General features: G+C 51.3%; 1 protein-coding gene and 1 pseudogene across 1 annotated transcript in view; one reads left to right on the top strand and one right to left on the bottom strand.

The window, feature by feature from the left end:
- The window catches only part of LOC135891919 (gametocyte-specific factor 1-like), a 65360-nt gene extending 48838 nt beyond the window's left edge, over positions 1–16522 (bottom strand). The window contains exons 1-5 of the mRNA XM_065419605.1: positions 16430–16522; positions 14184–14310; positions 12480–12569; positions 6996–7071; positions 5453–5547 (exon numbers count right to left, since the gene is read on the bottom strand). Coding sequence (XP_065275677.1) covers positions 5453–5547; positions 6996–7071; positions 12480–12569; positions 14184–14310; positions 16430–16522 — 481 coding nt within the window. The remainder of the gene's footprint in view (positions 1–5452; positions 5548–6995; positions 7072–12479; positions 12570–14183; positions 14311–16429) is intronic.
- The window catches only part of LOC135891996 (patatin-like phospholipase domain-containing protein 6), a 536125-nt pseudogene that overhangs the window by 64776 nt on the left and 443778 nt on the right, over positions 1–27571 (top strand).

The following is a 27571-nucleotide window of genomic DNA, read 5'->3' as shown; positions in this document are numbered from 1 at the left end:
CCATAAGTCCCTGCCACTCTCTGTGGCCCCACCCCCTGGTGCTCCTCAGTGAAGTGTCAGCCCCGCCTCCTCCCCTCAGAGGCCCCGCCCCCTGCCCATGTCAGAGGCCAGAAGCCAGAGGCGGGAGGGGCGGCTGCTGCGCTAGCTGGTACCATGAGGTGGGCAGCCACAGTGCTGCCTCGTCTAGTCCTCCTGCTGCTTGGGGCTGTGACTGCTCTTCAGCTCCCAGCTGCCACCCTTCGACTGCTTGCAGCCTGTAAGAGCTGCCTGGGTGGGGGGCCAGGCTGGGCCCAGGGGCCAGCAGGGGCCCCGGGCAACAACAACCACGGGCAACTGACCAGGGGCAGCTCTAGGCACCAGCAAAGCAAGCACATGCTTGGGGCAGCCCATTTGCAGGGGCGCCAGGGATCCAGCATGGGAGCTGAGAACCAACAGGGGGCCCTGGGAGCTGAAGTTCCTTGGTTAGCTCCCTGCCTATAGATAGAGCCAGCCCTGGAGCGGGGAAAGAACTACATTTCCCAGCATTCCCTTGGCCACTACCAACAGGAAAGAGGGGGAGGTAGGGAGGTAGCTGAGACCTCATGCTGCAGTGAATGGAGACCTGCACTGTGAGTAGGGATTCCATATTTCAACATTCAAAAAAATAGGACACTCTACGGGGAGGGAGGGTAGCCCTACCCTGCCACCATCCAATCCCTCCACCTGCCCCCCACAGAAACCTCAACCCATCCAACCCCCCTGCTCTCTGTCCCCTGATCGCCCCTTCCCGGGACCCCTGCCCCAACTGCCCCCCCAGGATCCCACCTCCTATCTAAGCCCCACTGGTCCTTGTCCCCAACTGCCCCCTCCTGAGACTCCCACCAACTTCCCTCCTAGGACCCCACCCCCTGCCTGTCCCCTGACAAACCCCTGGGACTCCCATGCCTATCCAACTGCTGTCTGTCCCCTGACAAACCCCTGACCCATCTAACCCCCCCTTCTCCCTGTCCCTGACTGCCCCCCCCAAAACCTCCACCCCATCCAACCCCCCCGCTCCCTGTCCCTTGACTGCCCCCCCCCGGAACCCCCTAACCCTTCTCCAACCCCCCAGCCCCCTTATCGTGCCACTCAAACCTGCGTGCCTGGCTTTGCGCAGCGCCAGACACGCTGCTGCATACATGCTGCCGTGCTCCCCTGCGGAGCCACAGCGCCCCCCCCCCCCCCCCGCACCTGCCTTCCAGATGTGAACACCTCAAAATTCAGGAGTGCTCAAGCCCAGTTTTGGCGGCTGTTACTTGATTTCGGAGAAATGAAGTATACTGATCCACTGTAACTTGCTGTAGAAAAAGTAGGATAAAATTGAGCAAGAAAGGCTTCCCAGTGGTTATTAGGACTGGAATTGCTATTTTCAACAGCCATTGCCTTTTTTTGGTATGTTTGTTTAAAAGGAAGACCGTGATATTGCATTGGCAAATTCCCCATAGAAAGAAAGAGTGGAACAAAAGAATAATAAAGGCACCTCAACTTTTCTTCATTTATGTAGGACAGTCTTATAACATGCATCCAGATATCCTCCAATCACACAAGCTGAAAATTGTTCCACTTTACTGCAGTTCTGTAACCATATGGGAACCAATCCTGTCTGTGTTCTGTGCACATCTAAAATCCCTGCTGAATGACCTGCCCTGGGAGTGAGTTACCAGTGACCCGGGGCTGCGGCAGAAGGAGGGTGCAGGTTGGGTGGGGGTGAGCCCAGGGCTGGGGTGGCGGGGGGGTGAGAGCCCAGGGCTGGGGCGGCAGGGGGGCAGCCAAAATTTTTTTTTGCTTGGGGCGGCAAAAAACCTAGAGCCAGCCCTGGTCAGGCCCCTCCACCTCCTGGAGCCACACCTCTCTGAGCCTTAGCATGTCTGTCTCTGCCGTGGGCCCTCTCAGGGAGTCCACTCGCTCTGGACCCCCGGGGCCTCCACCCCCGAAGGGGTTGATGCAACCCTGTTCTCTAGACCGGAGTGACTCTCAGCCAGCATAAAACAGGAGGATTTATTGAGAGTTGAACACAGCACAGGAAACTCTCAAGGCCTCAGGCCTGGCCTCCCTCAGCCCAGCACATCCCAGTCTCTCTGCATCCAGGTGGGCTCTGCCTGCTCCCCCTCTCCAGCCCAGAGCCCCCCTGCTCCCAGCTGGGCATCTGAGATCACCGGCCCCAGGCCCCGCCTCTGTCCATTGTCTTCTCTCCAGGTAAACAGGGTCGTAAACCAGGGCCTCCTCTCCTCGCTTCTGTCCTCTGGCTGGAACCGGCTGGTTAGGTCACTGGGTCCTCACTCTGCAGCCCATTGTCCGCCCACTGGCCAGAACCGGCTGCGTCTCCTCAGCTGGGCCTCCGGGTCGTCAGGTCACCAGTCGCTGGGGTGTCCATCCTCCAGGCCATCGGTTGGGTCCCCAAGTCCTCTCTCCGGTCCTCTGCAAAACAAACTCCCTCTCCCCTCACCTTGTTAAACCAGTAACACCCAGGGAAACTGAGTCCCACCCCCTCCGCATGCAAACCATTGAAAACTCCACAAAAAACAAGAAAACCCCCCACTTCGTCACACGAGCGTCATCAGCATGGAGGCATGTCCTCTGGAACAATGGCCTAAGCGTGAAGGGGCATATGAATCTTTAGTGCATCTGGCCTGTAAATATAGAATCATAGAATATTAGGGTTGGAAGAGACCTCAGGAGGTCATCTAGTCCAATCCCCTACTCAAAGCAGGACCAACACCAATATCTTGCCATGCCAGCTACAACAGTGCCATGCGAATGCCTGTTCTTGTTTACAATGTCACCTGAAAGTGAGAAGCAGGCAGCATTATATTCTGCAAATGTAAACATACTTGTTTGTCTGAGCGATTGGCTGAACAAGCAGTAGGACTGAGTGGACTTGTAGGGTCTAAAGTTTTTCATTGTTTTGTTTTTGAGTGCAGTTATGCAACAAAAAACCCATTACATTTGTAAGTTGCACTTTCATGATAAAGAGATTGCAGTACAGTACCTGTATGAGGTGAATTGAAAAATACTATTTTTTCATCATTTTTACAGTGCAAATATTGTAATAAAAATAATAGAGTGAGTGCTGTACACTTTGTATTGTGTTGTAATTGAAATGGATATATTTGAAAGGGTAGAAAAACATGCAAAATATTTAATAAGTTTCAATTGGTATTCTATTGTTTAACAGTGCGATTAATCATGATTAATTGTTTTGAGTTAATCGTGAGTTAACTGCAATTAATCCACAGCCCTAATTTAAATAAGTGTTAAAAATGGAGGAGGGTGCAGAAAAGAGCTACAGAAATGGTTCAAGGGCTGGAGAAGATGCCTTGCAGTGAGACCCAGGGAGCTCAGGCTGTTCAGCTTATCAACACAATTGAGAGGTGTCAGCATACCTCCCTTGGGATCTCGGATACTGGGATCTAAAGGGCTCTTCAGTCTAGGGGAGAAAGTTAGAGCAAGAAGCAGTAGCTGAAGGTGAAAGCAAACAGACAGATTCAAATTAGAAATAAGGCACGTTTTTCATAGTGGTGATGATTACCCCTTGGAATAAACTCCCACGGGAAGGAGATGGGTTCTCCTTCTCGTGGGGGGAGGGGAGGAGGTCTTCAAATCCAGGCTGGAGGCCTTTTGGAAGATGCTTTAGTCAAACAGGTTACTAGGCTGGATATGGGGGTAACAGTGAAATTCCTGGCCTGTGATAACTAGGTCAGGCTATACGAGGCCACTAGATCTTAAGAGGCATAAGAACGGGCATACTGGGTCAGACCAATGATCCAATATCCCAGTATCCTGTCTTCTGAGAGTGGCCAATGCCATATGTCCCAGAGGGAATGAACAGAACAGGTAATCAAGCGATCCACCCCCTGTTGCCCATTTCCAGCTTCTGGCAAACAAAAGCTAGGGATGCCATCCCTGCCCAGCCTGGCTAATAGTCATTGGTGGAACTATCCTCCATGAACTTATCTAGTTCTTTTGAACCCTGTTATAGTCTTGGCCTTCACAACATCCTCTGGCAAGGAGTTCCACAGGTTGACTATGCGTTGTGTGAAGAAATACTTCCTTTTGTTTGTTTTAAACCTGCTGCCTAGTAATTTCACTTGGTTACCCTTAGTTCTTGTGTTATGAGAAGGAGTAAATAATACTCCCTTATTCACTTTCTCCTCACCAGTCATCATTTTATAGACCTCTATCATATGCCCCCTTAGTTGTCTCTTTTCCAAGCTGAAAAGTCCCAGTCTTATTAATCGCTCCTCAAAGGCAAAGAAGGGTTCATTCCATCCAAGCCACCTCTGTTGGGAAGGAAGAGTAGATGGGAAATGCACTTTTCAGAAGGGTTAATGTGGCACTGGGCACCTGTCAGGCCATTGACATGGTCTCTTCTGGGAGCAGAGAACGCAACACACTGTTGATACAAATGGAGGTTTTATTTCTCAGTCTGGACACTAAGAACATGTCTAAAATGGCTATTGGGGAAATCTACAAGTTTAAAAGCTTCAACTCTTCTCCAGGCTGCTCTTTCCCATAGCAGGAGCCTCACAGACAGCCTGCAGAGAGAGAGACAGGAATGATGACAAACTACAGGTGGGGGAAGGTACTACATTTATAAACAGCAGATCCTGCTGTCATGTCACATGCCATGATTGAGTTATGTCAAGGTTACAGAAGATGACCATGTTTTCAGAATCAGAAGCCAAGGCATCAAATCGAAGGGTTGAGCCACCGGCTATACCAGTACAGTTAAAGTGATGCACCCTAGTGTTGAGGCAGTTATGCTGGTACCGGAGTCCTAGTCCTGGGATAGCTATTCCTATACGAGAAGGTAAATAAGCTCTACTGATATAAACATGTAGAACTACATCCACACTAGGGGTGGTACTGGGGACTACAGTGCTAAAAAGTCACACCCCTCACTGACCTAATTGCCCCAGTACAAGATCTGTACACAGACCAGGCCTTAGGGTCACATGTTACTTATACAAGAGGGCACTATTTTAGTGTGCACTATATAGCCCCAGAGAGCTTCTGACTGAAAAGCAACATCAGCCTGTTTCTAGTGGAGGAAAGTCCTCTAGGACACCATGCTTTCAGGAAGTGACACTAGTTCAGTAACATTCACTTTGGGCAGGGAGCAGCTTTGTTGGAGTCCACCCTCATTTGGGATCTTAGTTCGACTGCTCCCTCATTCCATGGGATTGTTCTGCTCATGAAAGCAGTGTGCCTTGAGCAAGTACCTTAGTAACTAGTCCCTTCAGAGACCGGACAGCAAATGTCCTCGAGTACAAGACATGCCCAAGATATGAGGACAGTAAGACTCAGGGCTGACCCAGTACAGCAGGGACATACAGGGTCTTGTGATAAACTGGATGTTATGTCATGACCCTTCCCCACCTCCCAGACAGTTATAACAGTTTAGTCCCACTCCCATGGTGTCCTGGCCTCATACCATTTCTCCAGGAGTGACCCTTTGGAGTCCACGCTGCTGCTGAGGTGCTCACGGCCTGCATTTGCTGGTTTCCATCCTGGCCTCTCTCACCAAGACTGGACAATGAGACAGAAATGGAGAGGAGTTAGTACACATACACCAGGATGAGGAGTTAGCCTGACATGGGCCATGCTGCCAGATAGTCCCTGCAGACAGCTCCCACATACTTTCTGCATAGGACATGCCTGCATCACGGGACCCTGCCTCCATAAGCCCCATCCCTACTGCCACATGCACCTTAGTCTAGGTTATCCAGCTCTGAAAGGCCAGTTCTAAATAGGACCCCATGGCATTCCCTTGGATCTGCCACCTGTGTGCGCTTGAGGGTTCCCCCTTCTGCCAGCTGGACTTTCCCTTAGGGAGTCCTGGCAGGGTCTCTCTATCCCGTTCCATGTCAGCGTGCGCTGGATTGTTTCCCCACAATACCCCTGGTAACAAGTAAGTCTTGTCCCAGGAGCAGGGGCAATGCCTTGATTGTAAGCTGCCATGTACCTTCCCAATGCAGCCCACATGTGAGCTTGGACCTTCAGCCCAGGTGAACGATGGCCCCCTCCCACCTTGGCAAACAGCAGCTGTTCAGACACCTGCATGGATTTTACTCCTGGCCAGGAGGGTTTGTGTAGAACGTGCCCACAGCGTCTGGATCATGAGCTCTCTGAAGAAGTGAGGTTCTTACCCACGAAAGCTTATGCTCCCAATACTTCTGTTAGTCTTAAAGGTGCCACAGGACCCTCTGTTGCTTTTTACAGATTCAGACTAACACGGCTACCCCTCTGATACTTGACACATTATCTGTGAGACCTGGGCACATCAGTTCTTTCCCACCCCTGCAAACTCAGGCAGGAGTCTCCAAGCAGTTCTCTTGGTGGCTCCATTTATGCCCAGCAGAACCATGTACTGGCCCAGTTCTGACCTCAGTTACACCTGCACAGCCTGACTAAGGGCTGCAGATTGCATGGGTGTAACATGAGCAGAAGCAGGCCCATTACAGCCTTGGGTATTGCAGGGATGTTTCTAGGGAAGTTCCGTTAGATTTCTGGTCACCCACCTAGAACGGCAGTATCCACGAGTGACTATTGCAGGAGTGCACAGAGCTGTTAGAGGGGCAAGAGCCCAGCTGGCCAGACAGTGTGGCCAGCCCCAAGTGGTAAACACAAACCAGCCTAAAAGTCAGGCCTCAAAACCCCATGAAATCCTAGGAGTTGGTTTCTTTTTGCCTGCTGGTTACTGAGCATTTAGGCTTACACAGTCCATGTTTTCAACCTTTCCTCTCAACCAGCAGGGCTAGACACTTGTTGTAAATCACTCAGCTTCCCAGCCGCTGGGGCTTTACAAAAAAAAAAAAAAAAAAAAGCCACCAAGGATCATGAGACTTGCAATAAAGTTATCCCAGTTAGCAGCACTGCCAGTGCCATAGCTCTTGTCACTAGTAGAGCTGGGACATTCACGCCAGTGAGGGACCCAGCCTGATCTGAGAAGACGTGAGAGGAGAGTTAGCTCTTACCTTTGACTTGTGCTTAAGGTGTGATTTGTCTTGGAGCCAAGAACAAAAGGAGAAGTAGCACCAGACTCATCTGCGTCTGAGGAGGAAAAGCTTAGTGTGAATGCACAATGAAAGGCTTCTGGACAGGTTTAACACACCACGACTTTACACCCATAGATAACATGAACTAGAGGCCATTGGCCCTGCTCTCTCCCCAGCCCACTTACTTGGAACAGATCCTGTTCCACAGTTCTCCTGAGCTGTGTTTCAGAAGGAAGATGCAACTCCATGCTCTGGGCATCCTAAGCCTCTAACTGCTAGAAGCTGGGAGTGGACCACTTGAAAGTTGCCCTGTTCTGTTCATTCCCTCTGAAGCAGCTGGCGCTGACCACAGTCAGAAGACCAGATACTGGACTAGATGGACCATTGGTCTGACCCAGTATGGCCATTCTTATGAATGCCCACTGTGCTAGCCCTGCTCCTGCTGCCCTCCCGAGTTATAAGGGGCATGGGCATGGGCATGTAGAGGAACCACAATGCCAGGGGTGCTAGCTGGTCTGTTGGAAGGGGTTCTCTCTTGGGATTTGGGAGCACTGCCAACACCCTAAATGGCTACATGCTCAGGCCCTCAGTAACAGGCTAGAGAAGTTTTATACCTGCACAACAGTTCAGCTTGCAATTGACAGGGCTGGGGCCTGGCACAGAGGGTTGGAGCAGGATATAGACTTGTTTGCAAGAGACTGACAAGGCTGACAACTCATGAGATGTTTGCAGTGTTGGTGTAGCAGTGTCCGTCCCAGGATGTGAGAGAAACAGGGGAGGGGAGGCGAGATCTTTTAGTGGACCAATGTCAGTTGGTGAGAGAGGCAAGCTTTGGAACCACAAAGAGCTCTTCTTCAGGGCTGGGCAAGGTACTCAGAGCATCACAGCTAAACACAAGGTGGAACAGATTGTTTAGAATATGTGCTAACTACTTATACTAAAGGACCATTCAAGGTGAAGTGACTTGTTAAAACCTCTCGGAAGGCAGCTGGGAGCGGGGGGAAATGTTAGTGGGTTACAGATTGTTGTAATAAGCCATAAATCCAGTGAGGAGTCCGGTGGCACCTTAAAGACCGGTGTTGAGAAGGCTAAGTCAATCAGGGTGGATGTGAGCCACTCCCAATAACTGATGCTGATCAGGTGGTTCCTCAGTTTCTTTGAGTGTGTGGCACAATCTCTCACCATACTCTGTATTTGTGCGAGTTTTTTCATGAAGTTTGTGGATTTCCACTTCATACAGCTAAATTCAGTGCCTTGCATGGTGCCAAGTATCAGAGGGGTAGCCGTGTTAGTCTGTATCCACAAAAACAATGAGGAGTCCAGTGGCACCTTAAAGACTAACAGATTTATTTGGGCATAAGCTTTTGCACAGATAGACAGACAGACAGACATCATCTTCCTCTCCAAGTGCAAACAGATGGACAACATACCAAATGGACTGAAGGTAAAAAATTCATCGCCATACTGCACTGACTATGGGGAGAGATTGTGCCACACACTTTCAAAGAAACTGAGGAACCACCTGATCAGCATCAATTATTGGGAGTGGACCACATCCACCTTGATTGAATTGGCCTTGTCAACACTGGTTCTCCACTTGTGAGGTAACTCCCTTCTCTTATGTCAATATATTTATACCTGCATCTGTAATTTCCACTCTATGCATCTGAGGAAGTGCGGGGGGGGGGGGGGTTATCCACAAAAGCTTATGCCCAAATAAATCATAGAATATCAGGGTTGGAAGGGACCTCAGGAGGTCATCTAGTCCAACCCCCTGTTCAAAGCAGGACCAATTCCCAACTAAATCATCCCAGCCAGGGCTTTGTCAAGCCTGACCTTAAAAACCTCTAAGGAAGGAGATTCCACCACCTCCCTAGGTAACCCATTCCAGTGCTTCGCCACTCTCCTAGTGAAAAAGTTTTACCTAATATCCAACCTAAACCTCCCCCACTGCAACTTGAGACCATTACTCCTTGTTCTGTCATCTGCTACCACTGAGAACAGTTTAGATCCATCCTCTTTGGAACCCCCTTTCAGGTAGTTGAAAGCAGCTATCAAATCCCCCCTCATTCTTCTCTTCTGCAGACTAAACAATCCCAGTTCCCTCAGCCTCTCCTCATAAGTCCTGTGCTCCAGCCTCCTAATCATTTTTGTCGCCCTCCGTTGGACTCTTTCCAATTTTTCCACTTGTAGTGTGGGGCCCAAAACTGGACACAATACTCTAGATGAGGCCTCACCAATGTTGAATAGAGGGGAATGATCACGTCCCTCAATCTGCTGGCAATGCCCCTACTTATACAGCCCAAAATACTGTTAGCCTTCTTGGCAACAAGGGCACACTGTTGACTCATATCCAGCTTCTCGTCCACTGTAGCCCCTAGGTCCTTTTCTGCAGAACTGCTTCCTAGCCATTCGGTCCCTAGTCTGTAACAGTGAATGGGATTCTTCCGTCCTAAGTGCAGGACTCTGCACTTGTCCTTGTTGAACCTCAGATTTCTTTTGGCCCAATCCTCTAATTTGTCTAGGTCCCTCTGTATCCTATCCCTACCCTCCAGCGTATCTACCACTCCTCCCAGTTTAGTGTCATCTGCAAACTTGCTGAGAGTGCAGTCCATGCCATCCTCCAGATCATTAATGAAGATATTGAACAAAACCAGCCCCAGGACCGACCCTTGGGGCACTCCGCTTGAAACCAGCTGCCAACTAGATCACTACCTGTTGAGCCCGACAATCTAGCCAGCTTTCTCCGATACTACAGAATATGCTTGAAGAAGCAAGTCCGGCATATACACCTTAACATACTCCAAACTGCCTTCACCAAAGGACACTCCAGAGAAGTAGCTCCAATCATGGAAGGGGACACCCAAATACCCCAAGAGAACCTGCTTCAATAGAGAAATAACCCCCCCTTCCCCTAACTGCACACCCCTGCCACCTCACACTGGAATCCATATTTGGTTTCAAACAACTGCCATACAGAGCACATGTATAAAGTTTGCTGATGATACCAAGCTGGGAGGGGTTGCAAGTGCTTTGGAGGATACAATTAAAATTTAAAATGTGGACAAACTGGAGAAATGGTTTGAAGTAAATGGTAGTTTGAGTAGTGAGTTCTAAAATGCCTAACCTGTCCTTGCTGGAGTAATTATCACTATGGTAAATTTATCTAGATATCTATATCTATAGAGAGATTTTGTTTCTACTGGTGGTGCACATCCACACATACCTCAGTGCATAACACAAATTTATTCTGCACATGGATGGAAAATAATTAAGAGGTAACATTGCCTATGAGTAAAGCTGTGAGTTTGTCACAGAGGTCATGGATTCCGTGACTTTCCATGACCTCCATGACTTCTGCAGCAGCCAGTGCAGCTGGCTCCGGGGCTGCCCGAGCAGCTCAGACAACACCTGAGCCAGTCGCACCAGCCACTGCTGGGTCAGTCTTGGACCCCCACCCAACAGCAAGAGGAGCAGTTTGGGTGTGGGAGGGGGCTCAGGGCGATGTTTACCTTGGGGGGCTCCCTGGAAGCAGCAACATGTCCCTCAGCTCCTAGCAGCTCTCATTGGCCACGGTTCTCCACCCCCCAGCGCTCCCAAGATTTAGTCAGGGCTATAGTACGAGTCACAGGCTGGGAATTTTCTCTCTTAAAAAAAAAAAAAAAAAAAAAATTGAAAAATGGCCCATGACTTTTAGTAAAATACCTGTGACTAAACCATAGCCTTACTTATAAGGGAAGATTTGAAAAAAAAAAATTGGGTTTGTTTAGTCCAAAGAAAAGACGAGGAGAGAGATAGATAACAATTTTCACAAGGGGGCAGGGGGGGAGAAGAGGGAGGAGAAAATTGTCCTCTTTAACCTCTGAAGATAGGACAAGAAGCAATGGGCTTAAATAGCAGTAAGGGAGATTTAGGTTAGCCATGGGGCGGGGGGAAGCTTCCTGTCAGTGCAGTTAAGCACTGGAATAAAGTTGTCTAGTGATGTGGTGGAATCCCCGTCATTGGACATTCTTAAGAGCAGGTTAGACAAACACCTGTCAGGGATGGTCTAGATCGGGGTGGCCAACCTTGGCTCTGGAGCCACATGCGGCTCTTCAGAAGTTAATATGCAGCTCCTTGTATAGGCGCTGACTTCTAACTTTGCTAGACACTAAAAATAAAAAATCATGGACTGAAGAGACACACTGGATTTATGGTTAGTGGATTATCGATTACTGTAATAAACAACTCCCCCCAGCTGCAATCCCCCCCTATGACTGGAGGGGTGTTAACAGGCCACTTCACCATGAATGGTTCCTTGAAATGTGTTAACTACTTGTGCAAGAGCCAGCAGGAGGGCTCAGTCCTGCCCTGGAGGAGCCAGTGGTTGCTCTCACTGATTTTAGCAGCAGGGAGCTGGCCTTGTCCATGCTATGGGGCTTCAGGGAAGAGATGCCCACTGCTTTGGATAAGCCAGCAGGACCCCGGCACAGGAGACACCTCAGCAGCTGGAGACAAAGTGCCACCATATTCATTAAACCTGCAGCCCCAGAGCCTTGATGTCAAATTCCAACACTATTGAAGCTGTGGCAGCTCAGCAGGAGCAAAGGGGGGGGGGTAAGCCTGTCAGTGCCCCCAAAATTCCCCAAGTGGAGACAGACACAGCCTTGTCAGCTACAGCTTGCTTTGGCCACAGTAGGATTTTGGCGTGTTAACCACACACCCACCTTGGTTAGAATTTAAATGTGTTAAGTATTGCATTATACAGCTTAGTTTATTAAACTAGTCAAGACAAAGCAGTTGTACTTTAGCATGTGCTAAACTGGTCGAGTGAAACCCTAGCCACCACAATCTAACACCAAACCTTTAATCCTATTTAAAAGCAAAAGCCCACAGCTGTCTAAACTGGGTTATCTACAGGCGGAGTTGACCAGAGTAGCTATTCTGGGATAGTGCCCAAATGAGGTGGGGGCTGTTTCAGAACAAAGCATGATTTTATTCCAGGATTACTTCACTTATGAAGCAAAGGAATTACTCTGGAATTGAAGTCACCGATTCTGAAATACTCAGGGAATGGTCACTGAACATCAGTCAGCTTCCATGTGTAGACAAGGTATAGTAGTGACTGGTAAAGCTTAAGGAGCATGGTGTGTGGTTTCATGCTCTAAGGCCTGGTCTACACCTAGGTCGCTTCGGAGTGTGAAAAAAATCCCCCCCCCCCCCCCCTGAGAGAGATGTAGCTAAGCCAACCTAAGCCCTGGTATAGACACCAGTGGGTCAATGGAAGAATTCTTCCACTGATCTAGCTGCCTCCTTGAGGGGGTGGATTAAACTTCAGTGACTGAAAAACTCCTTCCACTATTGCAGTAAGTACCTACACTATAGCATAGTGTAGTGTAACCATAGCCTCAGCCAAGTCCTGTGAGGCATAGGTACCACATGCCAATGACATCAGAGACAAACAGCTTCTTCACCAACACTCACCTGCCTCCCAGTCCTCTTGGCAGGGGGGACACTGCCAGGATCTTGGGGTCTCTTTCAGTTCCTTCTTGGGACTGAAAGTCATTGATGTCCCTGCAAGCAGAGGAGACACGTTACAGGACTTGTAAGGAAGAGGAGAAGCAGGGTAGCTGGTCTAGGAGTGAAACATGGTTGTCTAAGTGGATCATGGCTCAGTTCTGTTAGCCAGAGGCCCAGCATTACAGAGGGTCAAAGGCCACATTTAACTAGAGATGCTCCTTAGTTGGGGAAGATTCTCTGAACTCTCCTCAGAGCCAGGCTCAGGTCAGACTGAAGTGTGTCCAGGGTCTCTGCTCTCCTGCGCTGGCCCCAGCTCACTCCAGCCAGCTGGACAGCCTTTGTTCCCCAGAGCAAAAGCTCATCCACCCTCAAGTTCCTGCCATGCACAGAATGGAGAAGCCTTTAAAAGCCAAACAGCTTGACAAGCTGAGAAGCTGAGAAGTGTTGGCTCCTACAACCCTGACATTACACAATGGGGCCAATATGGTTCCACTGCTATAAACAGGGCTCACGCAGAGCTGATGCCATCAGCCCTACAGGGCTCAGTACACACACTGATCTCCAGAGTTCTCATTACAGCTGTGGGGCCAGGTTCTCATCACAGCTGAGACAGGAAAACCAAGGAAATGCAAGTTTCCTGTCTGAAAGCAGGACAAAAAGTAAAAGCCACCACACAAAAAACCCACCAAGTTTATCAGCTAGCCCCCCCTCCCCCAATTTGGTTCAACTGAAAGTGATTTGTTTTTGACTATTTTGATTAACTACGATTAGTTTCAAACTGTCATTTTGAACCAGAAAACTGGATTTTCTTATTTCAAGAGAGTCAAAGAATGGGAGTAAGATTTTCCAAGTTGCAGTGTGTGTCAAAGCCCAAAGAACCCTTTCCCATGAGGTGTTCATGGAGATCAAAGAAACATTTGTGTCAGAAAACACTGAAGTTCCCCACTGGCTCTCCTCAGCACCTAGTTAGCCATTCAGCAGGGCCCAACACCCTAAGCCTGGTGTTGGGCACTTCAGAAATGCTGGCCCCTAGTGCTCTGCTCTCTGGATGCAGGTTTGCAGGCCAGCCCCTCTCCCCCAGGAGATGTTAGGAGAGCTCCCGCCCCAAATGAGCAGAGGGTAGAGACCAGGACTCTTCAGTGATGCCAGGTGACCTGCCCCCTGCTGTGCCAGGCAGTGAGCACATCCCCCAGCTAGCCATGAGGCTACTTCCTGAGCCAGCTGTTCATCTCCTGCAGGCTATGGGCACTGGGGAAGGAAAGGGATTTCTAGCCAGCTCCTGCAGAATCTGTCAATGAAGGAAGAGCAGCACAAGCCCAGCCTGTTCTATGCTGGGATGTCAGCCACTAGAGCAAACTCTGCATGTTCACAATTTATACCAGTGCAGCTAAGCCAGCACCTGCTGCTGCTGGTACAGAGGGATGTGCTGGGCGACAGCACTCAGCCTTGCTCAGACCAAGTGCACCTACAGTAGTTGTGATGAGTGCAGGGGATGCACACATGAACTACAGATTGCTCGGGGCTTGCGTTGGTGTCCAGAGCAAAATGCCCTAGAACAGACTCCCTTGCAGTCTCCCTAGGCTGGAACAGGTCAAGTCAGTCAGCAGGAGCAGGCATGTATTAAAGCAGGTGTGCTACCGCCAGCTCCCCCCACTCCCCCAAGCTTACCACTGAACAGCTCTGGCGCCCTGTTGTCTGTGCAGGTGGAGATGTGCAGCTGGAGCTCTCGCTTTGGGACTCTGTGGCGAGCATTGTAGGGGCACGTGGCCAGCTCTTTGGCTCTTTTCTTGTTATTCTGGAAGAGAAGCCACAAGATGCAACTATGCAGAGACAGCAGGGAGGTACCGTCATGGGTTCTGCTCACTGCTTCCACAGCTGCTTGTAGGGGGAGGCAGCTGAGAGGATCTCTAGGGATGCATCAGAGCCAGAAGGCTGGCGAGCTGGAAACAAATCATTGACTTGTCGAGTGCTTAATGAGAGAGCACCCCTCAGTAGGTCCACACACTGCAGCTGGGAGCAAGCCTCCAGACTGGACAGAAATTTGAGCTAGTGGTGCTCAAAGTAGCACACTAAAAATAGTAGTGTGGACACGATAGCATCGACTGGTGCTTGGGCTCTCAAACCTCCAGAGTGAAGTGGGCTTAAGAGCCCAAGCCACACCATCCACATTGCTATTTTTAACTGTATTAGCTCAAGCCCCACTACTGTAAGCCCATCTACCTGGGCCGTGAGACTCTCCCCTAGCTGCTGTGTAGACATACCTGTATGTGCAGGAAACCTGGTGCATCTGCAGCAGTGCTGAATTTCTTGGGTTTGATTCTTGGTTGCTCCAGCCCAGGAGGAGGTGGGGAGCAGAACAGGGGGACTGTCTTCAGGCTACCTTAGCTCTTCCTAGACTTGGGCTGAGCCACTCCTGCCCTTGTTGCTGCAAATCAGAGCAACCTTTGGGCTGCTCTGACTTATGTGGCTCTACTTCTCACGGCCCTTGGGCAGCAGAGCATAGCTATAGCACAGATACTCTAGCTACACCCAATACAGCCACAACCTGTCCCCTACGTCGGGGCATGGTGCTGTGCTAGCTTGGAGCCTGCATCCAACCCAGGGAGGCCCCTCTGCAGGCTGTTGTCCCAGGAGACCATTTCCACACACTTCAGGTCCTTTTGTGCAGCCAGAGTATTCTAAAGGGACATTAGTGTAACCTCACTAAGGCACCAGGGCCCCTCAGTGACCCAGGGCAGACTTGGATCCAAGCTGCCCTGAAGTTCAGGAGCTTTTGAAGCCTGGGTATCTCCAAGGGTTAACTCTGCAGTGAAGACGTAACTCAGGTGATCAGCATTTGGGCTGGCCTAGCTCAGGAGAACAGCCAGACCAGAGCCCTGCCCAAGTTGCTGGGGCCACACTCACTTATGCAAGGCTCTCAGACTTCAGGGGGGAGGGGGCACAGAGGAGGGGGAGGAGGTGTAGCTGCTGGCTCTCAGCTGGGCTGCTCTATGTTCCCCCCAGTGAATTGTAGGACAGCATTAGAGGACTATCAGGTTAAGTCTGGATCTTCAGTGCAGATTACCAAGAGAGGCAATCAGACTCTTGCCTACTCCAGCATGGGCCAAGCACCACCACACATGGGCCAGAGGGTTTGTGTGGATGGACAGGAGCCAGGGTAGGGGCAACACCTGAGTTAAATGGGCAGTGAAAATAAGCCCCAAGTGTGAGTTTCACATAAATGTAGATCTAGTCCATCCCCTGCACAGAGTCAGGACCAAGTGTTATAAACACCTGGGATGGGCTAGATCTTAAAAGTCTCCCTAGATAATCCCTAAATCTCCCTTGCTGCAATATAAACCCATTATTTCTTGTTCTGTTGTCAGTGGATAAGGAGAACAATTTATCACTCTGCTCTTTATAGCAACTATTACCTACTTCAAGACCTATTGCCCCCCCCCCCCCCCGCCTTCCTCCAGACTAAACAAACCCAGGTTTTTCAATCATTCCTTGTAGGTTATATTTTTTAGACCTTTAGTCACTTTTGTTGTTCTCCTCTGGACTGTATCCCATTTGTCTACATCTTTCCTGGAGTGCAAGGCCTAGAACGGGACAATACTCCAGCTCGGGCCTTATTAGTGTTGAGTACAGGTGAAGAATTACTTCTTTTGTCTTGCTTACAACACTCCTGCCATTACATCCCAGAATAATGTAATACTATTGCAAAAAAACCCCAACATTATGACTCATATTTAGTCTGTGATCCACTATAACCCCCAGATCCTTTTCTGCAGTACTCCTTCCTAGGCAGTCATTTCCCATTTTGTGTTTGCACTGGAGGCAGAGGAAAATAGTTTGCAGGGAACAGAGACAGGTGGCCATCTCCTCTTTGGGCACCTCAGACTCTGTCCCACTGCGTAGCTTGCTCTTCTTACCTCTCCGCATTTGACCAAGTGGTAGGGGAACCTGGAGGCTCGGATCTGGTGGTTTTTGTCATAGGGGCATGGGATGAGCCGCTCAGGATCCATCACACCTGCACAACAGAAGGCACACGATACACAGATAGTGAGGCCAGGAGGAGGGGTAGACTGCCAGGGGTGATGCCTTCAGCAGCTAGCACCCCCATATTGAAGGCCCAGTTGTCCCCTTCCACACACAGCTGATCCCAGCAGAGAGCAAAGGGGAGCCCCAGCACTGTTTATGTGGCGCTTGGGCTGTTTCTGTTCCCAGTGTTAGAAATTTGGCCAGAGGGTACAAGTGATGACCTCAGGCATGGCTGTGGCTTGGCCAGTAAGCTCTTAGCGTTTCAGTTGGCAGCACATGGAAGCAGGGAACTGTTAGTCCTGCAGTTAGAAACAGGCAAGAAATGGGGGGTGGGGTGTTATCAGGGTTAAAGTAGCACCCAGTGTGCAGTGGGAACTTTCCTGACACTAGGACAGTCTCAGGTGATAGAGGGAAGGACGGACACACACACATACACACACACACACACACACACTCTCTCACTCTTGAGGAAAACTGCAGGGGAAAACTGGGTCTTTAAGATAGACTTTAATGTGGATGGGATCAGGGCCTTGAGGGTAAGTTCAGGGAGATCACACCTGGTAACGGCCTCCTCCAAGCACTCAGAGACCATGAGATTTTAAAGAGTAATAAATGATAGGATCAGAGACTTGAAGGATCATGTTTTCAAATTTTATCTGCAACCACAATGCAAGCAGGGAAATGTGGGGAACTTTCCTGGCTGCTGCACTACCCCAGTGGAATCAGACAGCAAATGGATCTGAGTCCTCGCTCCCACTCCCTTTACCCAGATGCCCGCCTGACCTGAAGGCCTCCCTTTCTGCTCTCCCATGCAACAGAGTCCTCGTAACCCTGACAGAGCTGGGCCCAAGCTCCCTGGGAGGCTTCACCCCTAGTCTTGTCATGGTCTTTTAGGCCAGGGTGCCCCCCCTCCGGGGCGCTCTCTCCACACCAGCCACTTCCCTGGTTCAAACTGAATAGGATTTATTACACAGCAAGGAACAATAAGAAAAATAATGCAGAAATGGAAAGTCGAAGACACAAGGACCCCACCCTGTGGCACAGGGACACCACAGCCAGCCATCTCTGTGGCTTCAGGGAAGTTCACAGCCTGTTCCTTGCCCATCCCAGGCCTCCTCGCCAGGTCCTGGCTGCGCTGCAATGACACTGCGGGTAGACTAGGGTTACCATATCTTTTTTTTTTTTTATTTAATAAAGAGGACCCTCCACGGGCCCTGGCCCCGCCCATTTCCCCACCCCCAGCCCCACCCCAACTCCACCCCTTCCCCGCCCCCTCCTCCCTCCCACTCCCAGCCATGGGGAAAGGGCTGCCCGAGCGCTACCGGCTTCACGGTTTGCCGGGCAGCCCCCAGACCCTGCGCCCCCGGCCGGCGCTTGCCCAGCGCAGCTGGAGCCCGGGAAGGGAAGCGCCCAGCCGGGGGCGCAGGGTCTGGGGGCTGCCCGGCAAACCGTGAAGCCGGTAGCGCTTGGGCTTCGGGCAGCCCCCTTGCCTCCGGACCCTGCGCCCCCAGCCGGGCACTTCCCCTCCCGGGCTCTGGCGGCGCAGGGTCCGGAGGCATGGGGGCTGCCCGAAGCCGGTAGCGCTCGGGCAGCCCGGCTCTTAAACAGAGCCGAAGAGTCAGGGGAGGAGCAGAGCCGCCATTTTCCCGGACATGTTTGGCTTTTTGGCAATTCCCCCCGGACGGGGGTTTGAGTGCCGAAAAGCCGGACATGTCCGGGAAAAAGAGGACGTATGGTAACCCTAGGGTAGACACTTGCTCTGGCAGTGGCCATGCACCCTCAGGCTCTAGGGGGCAGGACCTTGCTCCCCAGCATCGCCCCCCGCTGGGGTCATGACCAGTGATGAGCTGCCAGAATGTTAATAACCAGTTCCCTACCGGGTCTTTGGCAGCACTTCGAAAACCCGGAGGGAGTGAAGGACCTGCCGCCGAAGTGCTGCCAAAGACCCGGTAGGGAACCGGTTATTAAGTGCCACCCGGAGAGTACAAGTCCAAGAAACCCCACCCTACCCGCCCCCCAGGGCCCCACCCCCTACCCAACTTGCCCCGCTCCCTGTCCCATGACTGCCCTGACCCGATCCACCACCACCCCCAACAGACCCCCAGAACTCCCACGCCTACCCAACCCCCCTGTTCCCCATCCCCTGACCACCACCCCCAGAACCTCCGCCCCCTCCAACCGCTCCCTGCCCTTATCCAACCCCTCCTCCTGGCCCCGGCCCAGCCCCCTTACCATGCTGCTCAGGTCAGCGTGTAGGGATGCAGCGCGGCTCGCTGGAGCTCGCAGCCCTACCCCCTTACCATGTGGCAGGAGCTGCCCAGGAGCAGTCCAGAGTGCTGGCGCCAGGCTCTGCGAGGGTGGGGGAGCCTCCCCAGGCAGGAGCTCAGGCGGGCTGGACAGGACGGTCCCGCGGGCCCGAGTTTACCCACCCCTTTACCAACCGGTTCTAAACCGGCTTCTAAATTTAACAACCAGTTCGCACAAACCAGCTCCAGCTCACTACTGGTCACGACCCACCTCCAAGTCCGGCCTGCGAGGCTTCGCGCCTGGGGGGGTGTTTCCCTGCGCTGGGCCTGCTGCCCCCTCGCTCTCCCCAGCCGCTCATCGCACCCAGCTCTGGTGTTACTGGTGGCACAGCCGGCATCGCAGCTCCCCCTGCCTTGCCTCTGGCCCAGCTCCACCCACTGCTCTCCCCTTAGCTCCGCCCTGCGCTGGCTCAGGCAGCTCCAGCTCACACAGAGGACAGGACCCCAAGCTTGACTCCCTCATTGGCCCACCTGCCCTGTTAATCAGGCGGACCTAGAGCATTGGCCTCTCCCGATTGGTCTTGAGGACTGTCTGTCTCAGGATCTTGATATCTCATTGGCCCTTCCCTTGGGTACTGGGAGAGGCCAACCCAGGAACCCCAGTGAGGGGCCAGCTGCCCCCTTACAGCAAGGCTAGGCCTTAGGTAACTGAAGACCAGCAGCATCCTCCCAGTGTCACATCTCCAGGAGCTGGGGTGTTAGCTAGACACCAGGCTCCATAGATTCAAGGCAAGAGCCACAGGCCTTGGTAGCGTTGCCCACCCGCCATGGGGGACGGTGCAGGAGCTGGCAAAGAGCCGTCCCAGACACACCGGCAGGCGGGCAAGGCTGGGAGCATTGTTATCACCAAGAGATATTGACACTTCAGCTGGCACCCGGCTGGGGATCCAGACAGCTGTTGAAGCGCGAGGGCTTGTCTACACTACAAGGTCTATACAGGGCCGGCTCTAGGTTTTTTGCCGCCCCAAGCAAAAAAAATTTTGGCTGCCCCCCGTCCCACCCCTGGGCTCCTCGCCGCACCCCCCTGCCACCCCAGCCCTGGGCTCTCCCCCACCACTCGCATCCCCCTGCCGCCCCAGCCCTGGGCTCTCACCCCCCCTGAACCGCACCCCCCTGCCGCCCCAGCCCTGGGCTCACCCCCACCCAACCTGCACCCTCCTTCTGCCGCAGCCCCGGGTCACTGGTAACTCACTCCCAGGGCAGGTCATTCAGCAGGGATTTTAGATGTGCACAGAACACAGACAGGATTGGTTCCCATATGGTTACAGAACTGCAGTAAAGTGGAACAATTTTCAGCTTGTGTGATTGGAGGATATCTGGATGCATATTATAAGACTGTCCTACATAAATGAGGAAAAGTTGAGGTGCCTTTATTATTCTTTTGTTCCACTCTTTCTATGGGGAATTTGCCAATGCAATATCACTGTCTTCCTTTTAAACAAACATACAAAAAAAAAAAAAAAAGGCAATGGCTGTTGAAAATAGCAATTCCAGTCCTAATAACCACTGGGAAGCCTTTCTTGCTCAATTTTATCCTACTTTTTCTACAGCAAGTTACAGTGGATCAGTATATTTGATTTCGGAGGAATCAAGTAACAGCCGCCCAAACTGGGCTTGAGCACTCCTGAATTTTGAGGTGTTCAAATCTGGAAGGCAGGTGCTGGAGGGGGGGGCGCCGTGGCTCCGCAGGGGAGCACGGCAGCATGTATGCAGCAGCGTGTCTGGCGCTGCGCAAAGCCAGACACGCAGGTCTGAGTGGCACGATAAGGGGGCTGGGGGGCTGGAGAAGGGTTAGGGGGTTCCGGGGGGGCAGTCAAGGGACAGGGAGCAGGGGGGGTTGGATGGGGTGGAGGTTTGGGGGGGGCAGTCAGGGGCAGGGAGAAGGGGGGGTTAGATGGGTCAGGGGTTTGGAGGGGGCAGTCAGGGGACAGACAGCAGTTGGATAGGCATGGGAGTCCCAGGGGTTTGTCAGGGGACAGGTAGGGGGTGGGGTCCTAGGAGGGAAGTTGGTGGGGGTCTCAGGAGGGGGCAGTTGGGGACAAGGACCAGTGGGGCTTAGATAGGGGGTGGGATCCTGGGGGGCAGTTGGGGCAGGGGTCCCGGGAAGGGGCGATGAGGGGACAGGGAGCAGGGGGGTTGGATGGGTTGAGGTTTCTGTAGGGGGGCAGTCGGAGGGATTGGATGGTGGCAGGGTAGGGCTACCCTCCCTCCCTGTGGAGTGTCCTATTTTTTGGATGTTAAAATATGGAATCCCTACTCACAGTGCAGGTCTCCATTCACTGCAGCATGAGGTCTCAGCTACCTCCCTCTCTCCCCCTCTTTCCTATTGGTAGTGGCAAAGGGAATGCTGGGAAATGTAGTTCTTTCCCCGCTCCAGGGCTGGCTCTATCTATAGGCAGGGAGCTAACCAAGGAACTTCAGCTCCCAGGGCCCCCAGTTGGTTCTCAGCTCCCATGCTGGATCCCTGGCGCCCCTGCAAATGGGCTGCCCCAAGCATGTGCTTGCTTTGCTGGTGCCTAGAGCCGCCCCTGGGTCTATAGCAGTCTCTCTCAATCTGCAGCCCAATCAGCACAGAGAGCTGCAGCCCATATGTCATCCTCAGGGCCATACAGGTAGTATTGGACGTGGCCCACATAACACATTGTGGGCTGCATATGCCGCTCACAATAGGTTGAGAAGCACTGGTCTATAGTAGCGTAGTCACAGTGCTGTAATTATGCTGGCGTAACTTCATAGCTCAGAAACAGCCTACGCTGTGAGAAGCAACAGAGGGTCCTGTGGCACCTTTAAGACTAACAGAAGTATTGGGAGCATAAGCTTTCGTGGGTAAGAACCTCACTTCTTCAGATGCAAGTAATGGAAATCTCCAGAGGCAGGCTCCTCCTGTCACTGCAGGAAAGCCACCTCCTCCAGCACCTTCGCTGCTGTTTTAAGTGTAGGCCACGCCTCAGTCTCCAGTCTGTCTCCAAGTGGAGAGTGTTTACAGAGTGCTAAGTGCTGCTTTCTGCATGGTAAGGACTCCTGAGTATTCTTCAGAGACACGGGGTGGGGCTCAGCCCTAATGTGTATGCAAAGCACCAAGAGAACTTTGCTCCATTTGAGCAGTGTTGCTTGGCTACACTGGGAAGCTGACTGGCAGGACTAGTCTAGTGTTATACCATTATAGCTATGCCTGTCAATGCCCATCCTGGGCTAGTGGCATTTCACAGCCACTTCACCTCAATGCCGGCCTGCAATGGCACAAGGGGCCAGGCAAGGCAGATCAGGTCCCCAGTGCCTTACAGCAGTGGTTCTCAACCAGGGGAACAGACCCTTTGGGGGGCCAGCAGCAGGTTTCAGGGGGGGGGGGGGACCAAGCAGGGGCAGCATTAGGCTTGCCGGCACCCAGAAAGCCAAAGCTCCACTGCATGGGGCTGAAGTCAGGGGCTCCAAGCCCCACCAGCCAGGGCTAAAGCTGAAGCCTGAGCAACTTAGCTTCATGGGACCCCCTGTGGCATGGGGCCCTGGGCAGTTGCCTGCTTGCTAAGCCCTAATGCTGGTCCTGGCTTTTATATGTAGAAAAACAGCAGGCTGTGGAGTTTTTAATAGGATGTTGTGGGAGCCTCAGAAAGGAAAGGTTGAGAACTGGTGAGGCCACGTCTGGAGTATTGCGTCCTGTTTTGGGCCCCCCCCCACTACACAAAGGATGTGAATAAATTGGAGAGAGTCCAGCAGAGGGCAACAAAAATGATTAGTGGGCTGGGGTACATGATTTATGAGGAGAGGCTGAGGGAACTGGGCTTATTTAATCTGCAGAAGAGAAGAGTGAGGGGGATTTGATAGCAGCCTTCAACTACCTGAAGGGAGGATTCCAAAGAGGATAGAGCTAGACTGTTCTCAGTGGTGGCAGATGACAGAACAAGGAGCAATGGTCTCAAGTTGCAGTGGGGGAGGTCTAGGCTGGATATTAGGAAAAACTATTTCCTAGGAGGGTGAAGCACTACTAGAATGGGATACCTAGGGAGGTGGTGGAATCTTTAAGGCCTGGCTGGACAAAGCCCTGGCTGAGATGATTTAGTTGGGGTTGGTCCTGCTTTGAGCAGGGGGTTGGACTAGATGACCCTGATATGCTATGAACTCCTGCCTTACAGGGTCAGCACAAGGACCTGGCTCATAGAGCTAAGAAGCCCAGCACACATACTGCAGCATTACAGCGAGGAAATGGGGACAGCATTGCACTGCTGTTGCCAAGCACTTTGAGATGCGGAGTGTTTTGGCTCAGTAGAAAAGCTAGGTATTGCGGTTATCACAGCTTCAACAGGCTAAGGGGGCTAGAAAGCCTCCCACTGACTATTTTATAAGAGCCTTTGCTAGCTCTCTACCCCCCTTCCCAGGATCTCAATTCAAGCTGCAATGCTACTCAGTTCAGAAGCTTGGGCTGCCTTTAGATTTTTCCAACTCCCACCTCCAGTTTTCTCAGGAGGAGGTTTCCACAGCAGCTACTTCCCCTCCCAGCCCCTAACCCTCTGAGTAAAGAGAGACCAGCATTGGAGCTAGAAACCAGATACCTGACTAAGGAATCCCAGAGACACAATCTCTTTAAGTGTCTTTCAGGCTAATTTTAAGCACCAAACCCTGATTTTACTCCACCATAACTCTTCCCACAGAGTCTTGTTTGTACTCACCACCTCACAGAAAGTCCTTCTCTGGAAGTTGTGTCCTCCCAGCCACTCCTGCTCTGCTTATTAAGCAGCGTTCAGCTCCTTTTATAGGCCACTTATTTAGCACAGGTGAGGGCAAATTCCTACCTTATCTCAGATAAAATCCTCCCTTCAATCTATTCCCAAGTATGAAAACAAGCTCCCCCCGGTGGTGGCTATGGCTGGCTTATATGGCTCCTTACGTGGCTCAGACTGGGGGTCACTGTGCAATGATGGGGCCCTGCCATTCCCATGGAATCAAGGCCAAACAGTTGAATGGTTTAAGTTCTGGAACTGGGTGCAGGTGTCACTGAGGGCCTGGCCAATGGCAAAGGAGCTTTCAGAATGCTCAGTGACATCATCCTACGGGAGCTGACGCAGACAACACAGGGGGGATCCTTAATGCTAGCTTGGGCTGGGGCCTGGGTGCTCCCCTCGTTCAGTAGGGCTGTACTGGGTCAGTGCCTGGATGGGAGACTCCTGATGGCGCTGAGGACTCTGGAGCTGGTGGTTTCCCTAGAGAGCTCTGGTGGGTGCCATGCTGGGAACACTTGCAATTGTGATAGATTCCAAGGGAATGTAAGTCAATCCTGGGATCCTGGCTATTGACAATCTGGCTCCCTACTGCCTCTTGGGCTCAGCAAGTGAGTCAAGCAGGCAGCGATGCCCATGGCCTGGGACTCGGGAGTTCTCAGACCTGGCTTCTATTCCCTGGCCTGCTGTGTGACTTAGGCAAGTTGCTTGCCCTCTGTTTCCCCACCCACCCTGTGTCTGTCCTGTCCATTCAGACTGTGAAGCCCCTGGAGCAGGGACATCTCTTGCTCTGTGTCTGTGCAGCACCTGGCATGACAGGGCCCTAATCTCAGTTGGGCCCCTAGGTGTTCTTGTGATGTACATCATGATCAACTGGCCAGTAAGCCACTGTGTGTGGTGGTCTTGATGGTGGGAGGTGCTAGAGAGTCAGCGCTGGAGGCTCATTCATCTCCTTATCTCCCAACACGCAAATGGCAATGGAAGATTCTCGCACTGCCCCGCAAACAGCTCAGCTCGGTCCTCACCTCTTTCCTGGCACTGCCAGCCAGGCGGCCAGTTAGGGCCCATGGCGAAGTGCAGATATTCTGATGGCACTCTCACTGAAGGACTATCTGGATATGTGGACTCTCTACTCAGACCTTACACCACCAGCACTCCCAGCTACTTCCGTGACACCACTGATTTCCTGAGAAAACTACAATGCATTGGTGATCTTCCAGAAAACACCATCCTAGCCACCATGGATGTGGAGGCTCTCTACACAAACATCCCACACACAGATGGAATACAAGCTGTCAGGAACAGTATCCCTGATGATGACACAGCACAACTGGTTGCTGAGCTCTGTGACTTTATCCTCACACACAATTATTTCAAATTTGGTGACAATATATACCTCCAGACCAGTGGCACCGCTATGGGCACCCGCATGGCCCCACAATATGCCAACATTTGTATGGCTGACCTGGAACAACGCTTCCTCAGCTCTCGTCTACTCACGCCCCTTCTCTACCTATGGTACATTGATGACATCTTCATCATCTGGACCCATGGGAAGGAGACTCTGGAAGAATTCCACCACAGCAAAAACAACTTCAGGACCAAACTTCAAAGAGAAACTGCTGAGCTTCAGTTCATTTGCAAATTTGACACCATCAGCTCAGGATTAAACAATGACTGTGTATGGCTAGCCAACTACAAAAGCAGTTTCTCCTCCCTTGGTGTTCACACCTCAACTGCTAGAAGAGGGCCTCACCCTCCCTGATTGAACTAACCTCGTTATCTCCAGACTGATTCTTGCCTGCATATTTATACCTGCCTCTGGAAATTTCCATTACATGCGTCTGACGAAGTGGGTATTCACCCACGAAAGCTTATGCTTCAATACATCTGTTAGTCTATAAGGTGCCACAGGACTCTTTGTTGCTTGTAATATTTTTGTGACTCCTACCTGTACTGTGGTTTCCCTCTGTACTTTGCGTTGCTACCCAGTGGATGCAAAAGAGTTAAGTCACTGTCTGGGGTGGGAGGATGGGTCCTTAAAGAACTGGTGGGAACCCATCCCTAACAACAGAGAATCTGAAAAGACAATAGAAGCCCCAAGTACTGAACAGTTGACACTACAGTGTGAGAAGTTGCCAGGCTCTGCCTGAAGACAAAGGACTAACTCCACTAAGAGGTGGAGGAAGGGAATCCGAGCTGGCTTTTGGAAGAGGCTGGCTTGCTCTCACCTGGGTCGAACGGAGTGAGATAGAGAGCCAGAATCAGAACTGGCGTCCTGAGCACTTGGCTGGTGGATTGCTCTGGCTTGGCCAGATGGACTCTGTCTTTAACTTTATTTCTCTCTGCTGACCTAAGGACTTCCCATGCTGGGTTCCAGTTCACTAAAAAACCCTGCTCTGTTTTGAAAGGCTGCTGGTGGTGCTTCAAATCCTCCCTGAGGGCGCTGTGCCCTGAAGCGGACAATGTCAGTACAAGCCTCCGGCAGGGGTCTGGCTTGGCTGTTTTCTCTGTGGGGAGCCAAGGAGAGAGACAAGGATTGAGTTCTCGAGTTGTGGAAGCCATGGGCTTGGCCCTGTGGAACTACCAGGGTCACTCCCAAGGGACAGGTTACAGGCAGGCAATAGACCCTGTGGATCCGCAACAGGGCCACTAGGAATTAGACTGATCCCCACCCTCAAAGCAATGACTTTCTGCGGTTGTGGGGCTGCTCACATTATGAGAGGGAGCTGTCTGGTAGGAGCAGGTTAAGATCCCAGGCTAGAGCATGGTGTTCTAACCTGATTAGGCCTCATCCACAGGCCGTTGTCCTAGCAGAGGGGGTGCTCTTGAGGCAGTGAGGTAGGCCTCAGAACCTGCACAAGAGGCCATAACCCTCCACGAGACCAGTCAGTTCCCCCGGAAGCATTTGTTCCTGGGAGAGTTTCCCTCTTTAGCCAGCTCACGGGCAGCTCTCCCATCCATCCCACAGACTGGAAACATCTTGCCCCTGGGTTCCCTGTAAATATAGAATATAGAATCATAGAATATTAGTGTCGGAAGAGACCTCAGAAGGTCATCTAGTCCAATCCCCTGCTCAAAGCAGGACCAACACTATCTTGCGATGCCAGCTCCAACAGTGCCATGCAAATGCCTGTTCTTGTTTACAATGTCACCTGAAAGTGAGAAGCAGGCAGCATTATATTCTGCAAATGTAAACATACTTGTTTGTCTGAGCGATTGGCTGAACAAGCAGTAGGACTGAGTGGACTTGTAGGGTCTAAAGTTTTTCATTGTTTTGTTTTTGAGTGCAGTTATGCAACAAAAAACCCATTACATTTGTAAGTTGCACTTTCATGATAAAGAGATTGCCGTACAGTACCTGTATGAGGTGAATTGAAAAATACTATTTTTTCATCATTTTTACAGTGCAAATATTGTAATAAAAATAATAGAGTGAGTGCTGTACACTTTGTATTGTGTTGTAATTGAAATGGATATATTTGAAAGGGTAGAAAAACATGCAAAATATTTAATAAGTTTCAATTGGTATTCTATTGTTTAACAGTGCGATTAATCATGATTAATTGTTTTGAGTTAATCGTGAGTTAACTGCAATTAATCCACAGCCCTAATTTAAATAAGTGTTAAAAAATGGAGGAGGGTGCAGAAAAGAGCTACAGAAATGGTTCAAGGGCTGGAGAAGATGCCTTGCAGTGAGACCCAGGGAGCTCAGGCTGTTCAGCTTATCAACACGATTGAGAGGTGTCAGCATACCTCCCTTGGGATCTCGGATACTGGGATCTAAAGGGCTCTTCAGTCTAGGGGAGAAAGTTAGAGCAAGAAGCAGTAGCTGAAGGTGAAAGCAAACAGACAGATTCAAATTAGAAATAAGGCACGTTTTTCATAGTGGTGATGATTACCCCTTGGAATAAACTCCCACGGGAAGGAGATGGATTCTCCTTCTCGTGGGGGGAGGGGAGGAGGTCTTCAAATCCAGGCTGGAGGCCTTTTGGAAGATGCTTTAGTCAAACAG

This window comes from Emys orbicularis, chromosome 19, assembly GCF_028017835.1.
Source record: "Emys orbicularis isolate rEmyOrb1 chromosome 19, rEmyOrb1.hap1, whole genome shotgun sequence".
Lineage (NCBI taxonomy): Eukaryota > Metazoa > Chordata > Testudines > Emydidae > Emys > Emys orbicularis.
Note: the sequence above shows the minus strand (reverse complement) of the source record. Positions and strands in the feature narration are given on the sequence as shown.